Source organism: Morone saxatilis, unplaced genomic scaffold (genome assembly GCF_004916995.1).
Source record: "Morone saxatilis isolate NCDOM2014 unplaced genomic scaffold, NCSU_SB_2.0 Contig23, whole genome shotgun sequence".
Taxonomy (NCBI): Eukaryota; Metazoa; Chordata; class Actinopteri; family Moronidae; genus Morone; species Morone saxatilis.
Window position 1 is genome coordinate 23979400 of NW_023339796.1, and position 16111 is coordinate 23995510.

Consider the following 16111-nt stretch of genomic DNA (forward strand, 5'->3'; position numbering starts at 1 on the left):
TATACAAATACAGGTCCATTTACCATTTACCATATTCAAAAACGTCACCATCAAATGTAATCTGGTATTGTTTAAATGATCAAAAAACACATAAATGAATAACAAGCATATTTCTCAGTAGGATAAACTGTCAGTGGAATGCTGAGGTCATTTTCCATGTTCTTCGTTGAGCAGATCATCTCTTTCTTGTCCCTTTGAACTGATTAATACATGCTTGGCTTGTTGTTTTGTAATGCATATGAGGGAGCTCATTACCATACCCTGCACCTGTCACACACATACACACACACACAAATGCAGAGCTGTGACTCCCTCCCCCACCCAAAACTGTGTCTCATATCAATTCTGATGAATGTGTCACAAACAAAGACCAACCTATACAATCGGACAGCCTTATGCTGGGAATATGTCCCATTATAAAATTGACAGGCTGTTAAAGTGATTTTAAAGATTATTTGTAGGGTATTTTGGCTTTATCAACTTGTGACAACTACATAAGAGACATGCAACGCAATTTCATAAGCGTTAGAATAACCTTTCTGGTAAAGAATTACTTTATTATATCAGTGTTTGTAAAAGCACAGCCTCTTTGACCACAGCTGTTCCTCATCCTCATTTTAAAGTCTCTGTTATTTATTTTTATGTCAGAGGTATAGAACAGTGGTTCCCAAACTCGGGGTCGAGACTAGGGGTGGCCAGAGCTTCAAGGGGGGTTTGAGGCTTAGCATTTTGTTCATTTCTGTGAAGAAAACTAAATGAAATTGTTGTTTTAGATTATTATTTAAAATTTAAACCAATCACAAGATACATTCACAGAGCTTTCACTCTATGACAGCCTCGTCCTGCATTAGAAAACCAAAGCGTTAATAGAACAATGAGAAGAAAACACTAAATTTGGCAAAAAGAAGCCTTTAAAAAAAAAATCCACAACACAGAGTGAGAATTGTATAAAAAGTTTTCTAAACAGAAAATAATCTGCTCAAAATTAATCTTGTTTTATGCAAACTTCCTGTAGTTACTGAATTCACTATTTGGGTTCTTTGTACAGTTTTGAATATAATATGAAATATCCATAAAATATGTCACTGAGTCAGGGGTCAACAGTTTACTGAATGATAGAAAAGGGGTCCCTTAAGGAAAAAGGTTGATAACCACGGGTCTAGAAGTTGTTGAAGTGCTAATTGTCAATGCAGCTCATACAATACAAGAAAATCCACAATGGGATTGTACAATATGAATGTGTGCAGTGTCAACAAATTTCACTGAAAGCATACTATTGTACTTTATATAGGACTATACTTCCATGCTACCCAGCACTGCACAATGTAAAAAAAACTTTGGGCTCCAATTGGGAAGTTATTCCTTATTGATTGATCTAAATGTTTTGTTCTTTGTTGTTTCTCTTTTTCCATTGATCTATTGAAATATGAAATGTCTAGCATAATATGGATTTCTTTTGCCAATACGAGAACCAATAATTACCTGAATTATTGGATATTTGAAAAGAAGTTCATAACCTGTAGATTTTACACACCTGATGGTAAGAAAGGCTGACATGTAGTGAACAAAGAGATCATTTAAAATTTCATAACTTTGTTCTAACCAAAACGAACTGGCATCACTATTGCTAACACAACAGCCAACAATATATTTAGTATTGGAGTATTTAATACAGTACTTTGGCCTAATGGTGATGCTAGAGGAAAAGTCAGGCGATCCCTTAATCACTAATGAGGAGCTCAGTTCCCGCTGTAAAACCTTTTACAAAATAAGTAAGTTAGTGTCACGACCTGGCTCTGTAGCCGTGACAAAAACGAGGAGACGCAGTTGAAAGGACAAATTATAAGTAATTTATTTAAACCATAAACAACATAATTGCAACCTGAAAAAGAAACTAAATAGAAGATGGAGGTGTGTTTGTCAGTAACATCAGTAGTGAAAGTGTGTGTATGCATGAGTGTGGATGTAATAATGAAAAGTAAATGTTGGATGTTAAAAACAACTACTCAATACAAATAATAAGATAAAAAAGAGAGCCTCCGTCAACCAGAGAGCGCGGGGCTTTTAAAGCTCGGAAACCCGGCCCAGGTGCTTCCGCTATTGCGGAATGGTGTGGACGCCAGCAAGTACCTGCTGCCTTAAAAGGAAGAGGAAACATTAGAGCCACTCAGGGGACCGTCACAGTTAGTATAACTTAATCCTCAAAAAAACTTGTTGAAGCAACAAAACAAGTTGTTTTTGAGTGCACTCAAATGTGTGTAATATTTCAAGTATTGTGATATAATTCCTGTTTATTCCATTGACTAATTTCCTTCTTAGACTTTTTATCATTATAAAAATGTAAGCAACATTGTATAGCTTAGGATTTTACAGTTTTAATTTATATTTAATTTCTTAATGTGTAGTTAAATAAAAATACATAGAAAATAATTGGCTACCATTTTGATAACAAATTAATGATAAATAGTTTTTATCGTATGTCAGCTGTTTTGACAGGTAGTTTTATCATTTTTGGGTTGAACTTACTCATCAGGTTTTACAGTGCTTTGTCTGTGTTTTCTCTCTCTGGTTCAGGGAAGTGTGAGGACAGCTTGGCTACTCCTCTCCCCTACAGCTCATTCACCAGTTCATCAGTGTATGGCCGGGCGTATGGAGCTGGTTACGCCAAACTCAATCGGAAACAAGGTATGTCTTTATAATGAAAAGTACTGTTGAGGTTCCTTCTATTATGTATGCACATGAGTTCATATTGTACATTTTGTTGGTTTGGATTCTCTTGTATCACTGCATACCAGTAGTGCATGGAATGCAAATTGTAGTTGGTGATGTATTTCCTCCAATATGCAAATAGCAAAAGGAGGGTCCTTTACTTCATGATCAGTGTTCATATTCTTCTTGGTATGAGTGCAGGTTTTCCAGCATTCATTCCATTGTATAGAGGTCCTTACTAGTGTTTGGTCGGTGTCCGGTTTTGTCGGTCCACTGTACAAGCTTAATCTGGTTTGATTTTATGCAAACCAACTGTACCAGCATTTGTCAGTTGGTTTGCTGACATAACATAACATTGAGTTGAAGGAAAAAATACTTTATGATAAAAATTGGAATATGCTGGAACAGGTATAGAAATTTAGGGAGAATCACCATATTTATAGGGTTAACACGACAAATTAGGGACAAGGTGAGTTATGTCAAGTTTACATTTGTCAACAAGAGAGCAAAACATTTTTGGCAGCAAGTACCTAAAACCTTTAGAGACAACTTTGAATGGAAAGAAAGGCTGTGGAAGGTTTTTAGTTCATGTAAATTTAACTTAAAATAATTGCTAGCCAGCTATAGTTTATCAGTAACGTAGCAGATTGCAGTACTTGAATCATACATTAAGGGACATAATTTCAACCTTAAATGTCAAGAGTATTATTATTTATAACAAAAAATTTAATTAATAATTTTTCGTCAGTCTATATCGTCAGTCTCTAGTTCAGATCATCTGACTTATGGAATCAAATCAGGACCATGTGAGTGGCCCTGTCTGGTTGTAAAGTAAAACTACAAAGAACACCATGTAATGAATGTTAGTAATTTCTTACATATTGTGAATTACCATGAGCAAACATTGTATTTAAAACCCCTTTCTAAAGTAGCGGCTTTGAGCCTATTTCCATCTGATATTACATACTTTATTTAATGCTTAATCACATATATATTACAGAATGGTTATTGGCTTACATTGAAGAAGACACCATAAGTACCATTAAATGCAGGGGTGTGTCCAGAGGGGGAGGCTGAAATCTGATTTGCCACCCCAAGTGCCATGTGTTATTTTCGCCTAGTGTATTTTTTTATATTTCTGCATACTGGGGTCCATAAACAGCATTGGACTCTCTTAAAGAAACAGTACAAACACAACACAATATCCCACTCTTTCTCCTTTTCTCTTCCTCCCATCTTTCACCCCGTCCACCCCTACAACACCCACAAAACTAGGTGCTGGAGGTTGGTCGCCCCTGGATACAGACCGTTACCAGTGGTTACAGGTGGACCTGGGTTCTAGGAAGCAGGTGGTCGCCATAGTGACACAAGGTCGCTACAGTAGCTCAGATTGGACCAGCAAGTATCGGTTGCTTTACAGTGACACGCAGAAAAACTGGAGGCCTTACCTACAGGATGGAAACATCTGGGTGAGTAAGAATGTAAATTCTCATCTAAACTTTTAACTCTTTGAAACCTTTGAGACAGTGATTGTCTGTGGATAAACGTCTGTAAATAACTTTTAAAACCTTTAGATATAACTTTAGATCTTGTCCCACAATCATCAAAGTTCATGTTTTTTTTCATTGTTTTTTTGATTTTCATGATTTTCTCAGAGATTAACATTTTCCTTGAGAGATGGGTAACGGCAGTCTGACGAATGGAAGGAACCAGATTCACTGGTGTTTTTGTCGCATTGTTTTACTGCAAAATAACATGTTGGAGTGTGTTCTCTGGTCAGAAATGTTAAGACAGCAGTAGGAGAATTCTCTGCCATTGTTGCTGTGTCGGCTGCAGTTGTCTGTGTGACTGTGGGGCAAGACTGGCCTGTGAGCATCACTGGCTAGCTACCCCTCACAGGCACTTGTGGAGCTTCTCAACTCATAAACTGTGGAGCACATTTTCGATGGTTATGTAGTTGAGCTTGGTATAATTTCTCTGTACCCCTGCAATATATGTGGAGCAAAATACACTGTCACCCTACAAGTTGTGTTAATGAAGTCTACTGTTCAGAGGTGAAGTCTAAGACCTATTTTATTCTGTAATGTAATCTAGCCCAAAAGTATATGTTTATAATAGCAAATAGAGTCAATAGAATAGAGTTGTAAATTTGTATTTTTCATCAGTGTATAATTAAGATTTTTAATTGGTGTCAATGATACAGCTAGTGCTATTAATCCTTCCTTAGTACTGGTCATATTGGTATCGGGTGCGCACCAAGCATCAGACACACTCATTTTCAGAATCAGAATCAAGAAATCAGTCAGAATTTGTTTTATTGCCAAGTAGGTTTTTACGCCTACGAGGGGAATGTGACCTGGGTGCAGTTGGTGGCATAAAATATACACATATACAAATAAAATATACAATTATACAAATATACAAATTATCAAATCCAACACAAAAACCAACAGAAAAATAAAGTTACTTTCAAAATATAAATAGATAAAGATAAGAAAGATAAGAAGAGAAAGCTGTGCAGAAGGAAACGTGTGCATTAATGTAATGCATTTTCTAGTCTGTCTTTGAATTTTCCCATAAAATAAATTGTTAATTAAACATCTTCAAATTTTAATAAAAAACTATTGCAAAATCTTCAGTGTATTTGATATGATGAAAAAAATATATAATTTAACAAATAAAAATGTTAAAAAATTTATTACTGAAAACGTACCCGAATTTTTTGGAAAACTGAACAGATAGGTGTTACATAGACTATGGAGAACTACCTGAAGCACGTTTATTTTCTGTGTGTTTCAGACATTTGACGGGAACGTGAACAGTGAGGGTGTGGTCCGCCATGAGCTGCAGCACGCCATCCTGGCTCGCTACATCCGCTTCATCCCATTGGACTGGAACAAGGATGGACGCATTGGAGTACGCCTGGAGCTCTACGGCTGCTCCTACTGTGAGTACAAGTGAACAAACAGAGGGAAAAAAATCAATTCATCTAGGTGAAGTCAAGTGTGCGTTAACATGTTGCATGCATTTCCATTCAAATACCCTTCAGTACTGGAGCAACACACACACTGGCCTCGTCTAATCCACAACTCTATCGCTGTTGCTGTTGTAGCTGACAGGGAACCTGAATTGATTTTAAGCAGGTGGTTCTTCTAGTTACATAGTGTGACCTATTGTGACACCCATTGATTTGTGGAGTACCGTTTTGAAGCCTCCAGCTCGGCATTATAGCCATCGCCATGTCATTTTTCGGAGCAAGCAGTGGTGACGTGCTGCAAGTTGAGCTGCAGTCCTTGGTGACTCGTATGTTGCATGAAACAATGGTGGCTCGTCTGGTCACAGACATTCTCATATTACAGATAAACAGTACACTAAAATATTTCTCAAATAACTTAAGGTGGCAAATAGGTAACGCAGTAACATAATGTGGATATATATTTGATCAGCACTGTTTAGTTTGACAGTTTGATCTGAGTTTGGTGCGTTGAGCTTGACGGACTCACTGAGGATGACTTGTCAATCACAAGGTAGCCACACCTTAAAGTATTTCAAGTTAGTTCTTGTGAGTTTCTGATTTGGTACTACCTTGAAAATAAGACCATACATCTCAAGGAGTTTATCCTGCCATAATACATTTGAATTTTGCTTTGTGTCCCAAAGCAACAACTTTCATATGGTCCAGCAAGCAGGCACCTCCACAATATTTTAAGGTCTTTGTCTGTTCTATTGGCCAGAAAGGAAATTTCTTTTTTTGTCTTCCAGGGGCAGATGTGATCAGTTTTGACGGCCACGGCGTTATCTCCTACCGCTTGAGGAGTAAGAAGATGAAGATTGTGAAGGATGTCATCTTTCTGAAGTTTAGAACCACGACTGGAGATGGGGTCCTGCTCCATGGAGAGGGACAGCAGGGAGACTACATATCCCTGGAGCTCCGGAGGGCAAGACTACAGCTCAGCATCAACTTAGGTAGCCTTTCATAAAGTCTGTATGGTTTCAAGGAAAATGTTCTCCAGAGACAGCCTCTTCTATTCTATTGAAATTCTAGGGACTGTATTATCTACTGATAAACTATTTACCTGTTCATGTCTCTGTAACTTTTATAGGGAGTAACCAGTATGGCTCCATTCAGGGTCACACCTCTGTGACCAGTGGGAGCTTATTGGATGATGACCACTGGCACTCAGTTGTCATAGAGCGTTACCGAAGGAATGTCAACTTCACTCTGGACCACCACACTCAGCAGTTCAGGACCAATGGAGAGTTTGACCACTTGGACCTGGACTATGAGGTAAAGACTCCCTGTGGATCATGCTGTCAGGCATTTTACTCATCTAAGCCTTGTTCCTGGAGTTACAGCGACACAGCAGCACCTTTAAGCACATTTTGGTTTAATAAACCTGCTAATGAAGTGTGCTGGGCAAGCAGCAACACATCACTGGTTACTGCTTACTGAGATTTAGGGGCGGCTGTGGCTCAGAGGTCGAGCAGGTCCAAAACGTAACAAAACAACACTTATCTCAACATACCAAAGCTAGCTAATCTACATTGATCGTTAGTTAGATAGTCACATCTGAACACTAATGTCAGTGAAACGCTAGTTAACTGGCTAAGTATTTTACATCATCAAACAGTCATCTAGACTCAATTTTTAAGAAAACAAAAAGAACTTGATCACCAACACTTCCAGCAATCCACAGCTCAGCACGCAACCTCATCCATAACCCCACAATTAATCAACAGTGAATCCCTGGAGATTGTGGAGTCCATCCAATTCCTCGGACTAACCCTGGACATAAAACTAACTTCGATCATCACACCGGGTGACTCTACAAACGCTGCCAACAAAGACTCCTCTGCCATCCGCAAACTCAATGCACCTTTCTGTTGCCCCCCAACTTCTGTTATTATTCTATAAAAGCATAGTCCAACCTGTCATCCTCTACTGTTCAGCCTGCTTCTACAACATGTTAACTGCCTCAAATAGGAACATACTGACACGCATTACACCACACGCCTCCCAAAATCATGGTCTCCCACCCCAACCGTCTCAGACCTCAACAATACAACCATTACACGCAGAGCACACAGTATAGCACATGACCCCCAAGCACCCCCTCAACTCATTATTCGTACTGCTACCATCTCAACGCAAATACAGGACTGTGGCCTGTAAAACGTGCTCGCTATGGCAGGAGTTTTGTACCTTCTGCCATAGGCGTCTCTTAAACAAGGCATCCCAGTAACAGTTGTGAGTTGAGTGGCTACGCACAGGACAGCGCTCTGACCGAGGCTTTCTTTACTGTAACTGGAGGACAGAGCAAAAAGGGTGGGACTTAGGGAGGGTTCTTTGTGGCTCATGTATGTTGTCTTTTTCTCTAGAAGTGGCCCAACCAATTGTGTTCAAATAAAAAAAATATGGATATTAAAGAAATTTTGCATAAAATACAAACTGTAAAAAATCAATATGGGAAGGCATGTTAAGTAATTTGTAAAACTAGGATGTCTACATATGACTTTTAAATGAAGCATCAATTCCACTTTGTCGTGTGAGTTTATGATAAAAAATACATTAAAATGAACACCACTACAAACAGCACAAAAAAAAGAAATATATAATTTCAGCTCAAATGAACCTTACCTAGACAGTGAGTGTGTTTGTTGGTCAACAGTAGCAAATAGACATCATAGTAGCGAGGATCAATGTCACTTTAGTCCATGTTGTCCACTCTGCTGCCTCAGATCAGTTTTGGAGGGCTGCCTGTATCAGTGAAGCCGAGCTCAAGGCGCAGAAGGAGAACTTTGTGGGGCTTGCATGGAGGGAATCACCTACAATGGAGGACAACATCACTTACTTGGTCCGCAGGAAGAAGGTGGACACCTCCAGCTTTCGTAAGACAACTCTCTTTGGCTTTGAGTCTGTGGTCTCTGAGAGTATTAGAGACCTAGCTTACGATGTTTTTATTCATCTTTGTCTGCTTTAGACTAGAATTAAGGCAATTATCCTTACAAGATTGCAATATATTGAATTTAAAACCGTGTACCGTGAATATATGTCATATCACCCAGATCTTCCCAAAAGAAAATCTTGTTTTAAATTGTCAGCTATAGGTCATGACTGAAATTCTTGCTATTTTAACTGCTCTCTTCGCCTCTCTCTTCCTCTCTCTCTCTCCCTCTCTCTCTCCTCCTCTCTCTCTTCTCTCTCTCTGCTCTCTCTCTCTCTCTCTCTCTCTCTCTCCCATTATAGCGTAACCTCACATTCTCGTGCACTGAGTCCAGCTCATTCTCTGTCTTCTTCAACTCCACGTCCTTCCTGCAGCTGCCGGGTCAGAGCGACAGCGACACTCTGTCTGTCAGTCTGTCTTTCAGGACGTGGAACCCCAACGGGCTGCTGCTGTTCACGGCGCTGGCAGATGGCTGGGTGGAGGTGGCACTGACAGAGGGCAAGATCACTGTCTACATGAATGTGACACAGAAGAAGAACACACGCATTGACATCTCATCAGGTGAGCTCCGCCCATTGGTCCTGAGTTCAGGAACCTTCAGTCAGTTCAATTATTTGTCACTTTGCCAATTTCATCCTGTTAAAGTTTACAGACTGGAGTATGTTTTTTCTTGCAGGTTCAGGACTGAATGATGGCCAGTGGCACAGTGTCCATTTGAATGCACTGGAAAACTATGCTATGCTGACAGTGGATGGAGATGAAGCATCCACAGTTCGAACAGCCATCCCCATCCAGATCCAGACCGGGGGAACCTACTACTTTGGAGGTGATTCCTCAAAAACCATCCAAAGTAACTGTGTGTATTTTATCAATGCAGGATATTTTTATTTTCAGGCCGTGAATCATGCGGTCCAGTTATCTGCTGGACTGTGTGATGTGATAAAAAATATTGGAATGAGCTTACAAAATATCTACCAGGTTCTTGGTTGTAGAATATAAACGTACGTACGGTATACTAGCTAACTAACGTAGGCTAAAGTAGGTAATATGTGTTATTGTTGAAAAGACAAGATACTTAAAAGTTACAAAAAAAAATACATATAGTCACATCTAAGTTATTAGCTAATGGAGCGTGCCTATGTCCCCACCAAAAGGCCCCATATGTATTCCCACATTTCTAAATGTTTTTTTTTCCAAATTAGGCCCTATGTTCCCACAGTTCCCACATTTCTAAGATTTTTTTTCCAAAATTAGGCCCTATGTTCCCACATTTCCAAATCATTTGGTAAAAAGATGCTAAAAACTCGAAAAAACTCATCCGAATGGGCAGACTCCTGGTTTAACTCTGGCTCACAGTAAGAATAAGCTTACCCAAATCCAAAATGTGAAATTCTAAACTAACTGCCTTACTCCTGGAGAACATACATGTCCATGTCCATGTGATAAACTGTACTCACAGATTTAGCTTCTAATGCTTATGGATATGAGCCTAATACCTTCCTTCATCTTTTCAAAAGGATCAATCACAGTTCTCCCTGTAATTCCAAATTGAGTATAAAAAACATATGAACAACCACTAAATGTTTGATAATTGATGTCAGGGAGGAAAATTAAGATTTCTCTCTGTATTTCTTCATTGGCTCTAATAATGACCTTTGACCTCCTCTACTTGTCTCTAGGCTACTTCCTGCACACAAACACCCGGTCACTTCAGCGCTCCTTCCAGGGATGCATGCAAATGATCCATGTAGACGACCATCTAGCTGACCTCAGGGCTTTGGAGCAGGGTCTCATTGGAACCTTTGAAAATGTCAGCCTGGATATGTGTGCCATCGTAGACAGGTATACAACTTAGTCACAATTATGGGGTTTGTGGGGTTCACAAATTCTATCTTGCTCAAGGATACTTCGACATGCAGAGGGAGGAGCTGGAGATCGAACCAACAACCTTCCGATTAGTGGAAGACCCACTCTACCTCTGAGCCACAGAGGTGGATTTCAAACTGGTCCCTGCTGTTCTCCCTGTGTTCACTGTCCATCTGTGTGTCATGTCAGGTGTGTTCCTAACCACTGCGAGCACGGTGGTCGCTGTTCTCAGACGTGGGATACGTTCAGCTGCAACTGTACTGGCACTGGATACACTGGAGCTACCTGCCATACCTGTAAGTGCTCACAGCACGGCGTTGAAGTTTGAAGTTTATTTATTTAAAAAGGGACAATTCCCATTAATTAACACAAGGAGGTCAGATGTCCTCAATTACAAATGAGCCACAATCTGATTACCTTAGCAAACTTGTCTGAGCTTTAGTCGTTCCTTCTCTAAATACTGTAAATTCTTTTTATTTGAAGGACCAGTGTGTAGGTTGTAGTAGCATCTAGCGGTGAGATTACAATCAACTCAACTCACCATCTCCTTCCAAGCACGTAGGAGAAAAGTACCATGGCCATGAAACTCAGGTAAACAGGCCTTATCTAGAGCCAGTGTTTGGTTTTGTCCGTTCTGGGCTACTGTAGAAACATGGCAGTTCAACATGACAGACTCTGTAGAAGAGGACCCACTCCCCCGTAGATAAAAACAGCTCATTCTAAGGTAACAAAAACACAATTCCTATATTCAGGTGATTATACACTAAAACCTACCTATTTATATACCATTTCCCATTTTTATTGATTTCATATAAAATCTGACCCAGTGGCAGGTATTAAGAATAACTATATAGAAATAGTCAATCTTGTTGCTGATGGTCTTGTTTGTTTATGTAGATTATGTAGAGGAATCGGTATTTAATTGAGACATATTTTGATAACCAGCTTAAAACTCCTTGTTGTACATTTAACATAATGTAGAAAACAAAGTGTGTACCTTCATTCATTAGGTCATCTCTCATGTTTTTCCCATGAATAATACGTCCAGATCACACAGATCTGATTGAACCTTACTTACATTAATACATGAAAAGAGACGTTTTTTGCATTGATTTTCACCATTTGAGCTTCCACTGGCATTTTTTTAATTACGTCATCATGTTAGGCCATCTTCTTTTGGTTTTCTGACTGCAGAATTGCTGCCACCTACTGCCTAACCAATTCCTAATAATCTCATAACTGTAGTGGATGTAAACAAGCATTCATTTGCAGTTTCTTTTGTAGATTTACTCGAAATGATGATTACAGCACCCCCAGCTGCATATCTGCTGTAGATTTTATTACTACACCATGCTAAAACTACAGATGAATGATTACACGCAACAGTGCACAGTGTTGACTAGTGGTTTTGACGGTCCACTCGTCAACTATTTTGTGAAACCCCTAGCACACACACACAATATGCTTTGTGTCTGCTGAGCTGTCATGTCTGTCCTCTGTAGCAATGTATCAGCAGTCCTGTGAGGAGTACAAGCACCAAGGGAAGAGCTCAGGCAGTTACTGGATCGACCCTGATGGCAGTGGGTCTCTTGCCCCCTTCAGGGTGAACTGTGACATGACAGGTGAGGTGTCACTGTCCGTTTTATTTTCTCATGCTACTCTAGGTAAGATAAAAATGTATTTCCATGAATAGCTTTTGTCAATACTTGCTCCAGTTTTTTGCACAAACTTTCTACTTTCAACACATATATTTTGCAGCTATGCTCACTACACTCCACAACTGTCTTCACATGTCTGCCTGTAAATCAGTCACATAATTGTGTTTGTGAATGTCACAGTAGCTACTGTGGCATGGAAACATGCCTTTGTCGTGCTCTTTTTCTCTGTATGACATATACTGTACGTATACATGCTGTATAGTGCTGGTGGGTCTTTGCTGAGGAATGTGTTGCATTGACAGTATATTGTCTGGACTCTTAGGGGAAAAGGTTTGGACTACACTGAAGAACAACCTGTCTCCTCAGACATCAGTCAACAGTGCAGACCAGGAGGGCAAGGCAGTGCTGCAGATCAATTACAATGTGACCGATGAACAGGTACACACACTTACTTTGACCTAGTTCACCTGCTGCACACATTTCTTGTTGTGGTCAGATCAGTTTTTGTGTATTGGTGCTAACAGTAATAAAAGTGTAATTTTAATGTTAATGTTGGGATAAAATTCTCAAATAAAACCCAACAGGGTTTCTGTGGGCCCTTAAATCCAATAATCTGAATTTACATTTTTTTTTCTTAAAATGTCCTTTGATTGGTCTTAAAATTTGCAATTTGAATCATTTGCTGTATGTAATATAGGGAGTGGTGTGTGTGTGTGTGTGTGTGTGTGTGTGTGCGCGTGTGTGTCCAGGTGTTGTCAGTCACCAGCAGTGCAGAATACTGTGAACAGTATGTAGCCTACGCCTGCAGAATGTCTCGTCTGCTCAACACTCCAGGTAAAATACTCCTCAGTCACTAATACAACACCTCCCTTATTTATGGTACAAATGACTATATACTGTGTGTGTATATATATATATATACATATCTTTTTGGCATTTGTGTGTGCTCCTTGTTGGTTGTCCACTATCAAATAATGATAGCTGTCATAGATCCCTGACTATGTTGGAACCGCATATAAATCACGTCAAGACAGAACTGTCAAAGTTCATTGCGATATTGCACAAAACAAACAAACAAACTAAATAGCAATCCAAATTCATTACATATTATCTAATAGTTCAAGGATTCAGGGTTATTTTATTGTCATTTACAACACAGGGTTGTAGAATGTAATTTAGATATAGTTTCCTTTATAGAACATAAGGGAAATACATATCCTGTAGGTAGTCTCCTTAAAGCATGTAGTCTGAAATCTAATAAAATTAAAATTAAAACTGACTCCACACTGTTTGACTCACAGATGGCGTCCCGTTTACCTGGTGGGTAGGAAGAGCCAATGAGAGGCATTCTTACTGGGGGGGCTCCGGACCAGGGATACAGAAGTGTTCCTGTGGTATCGAACACAACTGTACTGACCCCAGACACTTCTGTAACTGTGACGCTGACCTGCGTGCCTGGTGAGTGGAGTCTTTATTTTAACTAGTTTGTATATTCACACAGAGTTATCGTCCTTACCTTTACTACAGATGATTATTATTACCATGACTGTCTGTTTTTAACATCCATCACATTATGCAGTGCTTTTTCCTGGTTCAACTTTGACCACCTGTGTTTATTTGTTCAATTAAAGGTCCCAAATTATAGAAAGTATGATTTCCATTTTATTACAAGGCAGCTCTATTGTGAAGGCAAATTAGTGCCATTGTAGGTTTAAAAAAAATGACAGAACTTGGACAATGGGGACAGTATTCCAAGTGTAGTACATTTTATCGAAAAAAGAAGTTATTATAAATTATAATGTCAAAATTTCAAATGAAAGTCAAGAGAAAGGGTGGTGACATTAATTTAATTTTTGCAGTGATTTAAATGGCCAGGACCATTTATGTTTATTACTTATTAACAATGCCAAAAGCCTTACCTCTGTAAGCCGTTTCAGATATTATCTAGTGTAATATGATCCTGAATTGACTGAGAAGTGTTTGTCTCGACTGTCTGTTGGTGTATGTGCAGGAAGGAGGATGCGGGCCTGTTGGTGTATAAAGACCATTTGCCAGTCAGTCAGGTTGTTGTTGGTGATACGAGCAGAGCTGGATCTGAGGCCAAGCTGACAATAGGTCCACTGAAATGCCAGGGGGACCGTGAGTGCCTCTCTCTCTCTGTCTCTCTCACACATTCATCTTTCACCAGAGACTATGAGATATTAACTGTATTTTATCCATTCATGTCCTGCTGTTTTGTGAAGGTAACTACTGGAACGCAGCCTCCTTCAGCAGTCCCGCCTCCTACCTCCACTTCCCCTCCTTCAGAGGAGAAACAAGCACTGACATCTCCTTCTACTTTAAGACTTCCTCCACTCATGGAGTCTTTTTGGAGAACCTGGGAACCACTGACTTCCTTCACATTGAACTCAGAGGTGTGTTTGAATTAATCATTGCTAGTTGAAATATGAGTGCTTTATAAAGACTTTTTAAAACCCAGTCAGTGCAGATAGATATTAAAGCCGCAGTAGATAACTTTTATAAAAATAACTATTAGCTGAAACCTTCACTATATCCTGAGAGTAGTCATGGGACATACTCTGTGAAAAAAACAGGTTCTTCTTGGGTTCTAATGGCATTTGCAAGAATCCACCGTGTCTGCACAAAAACAACCAATCAGAGCCCAGAAAGACAGTTGATTTTTGAGTCTCATTCCCAAATACAGACGTTTTGAGGCCTGGGAATGAAACTCAAAAATCAACAGTCAAGCCTCCAACCCAAAGTGTTAGTATTTAAGAATGAGACTATCTTTCTCAGCTCTGATTTGTTGTTTTCTTTGAGGCCCAGTGGATTATTGTAAATCCCATTAGAGGATGCTGAGGAACCGATTTTTTCACAGATTATCTGTATATTATTATATGTCTCGTGTACTACTGTCAGGAAATAGTGAAAGTTTCAGCAAACATAACGAAATGTTTCATAAAATGTACCTACTACAGCTTGGTTGACCATGGTTAAAGAAGCAGCACAGGGGCTTTGGCATCAGGTGTACATCAGTGAAATGTTTAAATTTAGGGTGGCAGTAGCTCAGTGTGTAGGGACTTCGCTTGGGAACCCGAATGTCGCCAGTTCAAATCCCATAGACCACAATATGGAGTGTGGACTGGTAGCTGGAGAGGTGCCAGTTTCACCTCCTGTGCACTGCCGAGGTGTCCTTGAGCAAGGCAACCTAATCCCAAATAAACTGCTAACGGGTGCCACTAACATGGCAGCCCATCACTCCACCATCCACAAGTGTGAAGTGTGTATTTCAGCCTAAGTAAGGTGTGTAAGAATAAAAAGAGTGAAAAGAAGAATTTCCCCTAGGGGATCAATAAAGTATATATCTTCTTCTATCTTCAGATCACCTATGTGGTCAAACAGAAACATATTTTACTTAACCAGACTAGGATGTTAAGAAAATATGTGAAGTGTTGTCAGATGCTTACTGATGAAAGGAGGGAGGTAAATAAATGTAACAAATTCATTTGTTCACTTGATATGTTGGGCACTAATTCACAGAAACCCGTGTTGATTTGTCATTTAACTACTGCCGCAGTTTGGGTCCAAATGGAGAATCTGTACTGCAGTTAGGTTTCGCGGTAGGGTAGGGTTTCCAAGGGAATTCATCGGATCTACTTCAAAATTGGTCAGTATAGTCAAAAAACATTGCTGATATAAAGTTGTGTTATTTGTGACTGTAAGTTGAGGGGCGTGTCCATGGTGTGGCATCGAAGTTGGCCATTTTGAATTTTGCGGTCATTAGATCAACTTCAAAACTGGTCAGTACAGTCAAAACAACCCGTTGATGAATAGTTGTGCTATTTGTGACTGTACAACAAACAGCGTGCCTGTGGCGTTGCGTCGAACTTCAACGATTCGCCATGAAAAGGGAAGTACTCATAACTTCAGTGT

General features: G+C 39.6%; 1 protein-coding gene across 1 annotated transcript in view; it reads left to right on the forward strand.

The window, feature by feature from the left end:
- The first annotated feature begins 2477 nt into the window (after positions 1-2477).
- cntnap2b (contactin associated protein 2b) overlaps positions 2478-16111 on the forward strand; it is a 30998-nt gene continuing 17364 nt past the window's right edge. The window contains 18 exon segments of the mRNA XM_035670927.1: positions 2478-2685; positions 3985-4178; positions 5509-5656; positions 6472-6675; positions 6813-6997; positions 8449-8511; positions 8513-8545; positions 8547-8597; positions 8957-9215; positions 9331-9480; positions 10334-10496; positions 10710-10816; positions 12023-12142; positions 12501-12616; positions 12928-13012; positions 13480-13636; positions 14190-14317; positions 14422-14592. Coding sequence (XP_035526820.1) covers positions 2478-2685; positions 3985-4178; positions 5509-5656; positions 6472-6675; positions 6813-6997; positions 8449-8511; positions 8513-8545; positions 8547-8597; positions 8957-9215; positions 9331-9480; positions 10334-10496; positions 10710-10816; positions 12023-12142; positions 12501-12616; positions 12928-13012; positions 13480-13636; positions 14190-14317; positions 14422-14592 — 2542 coding nt within the window.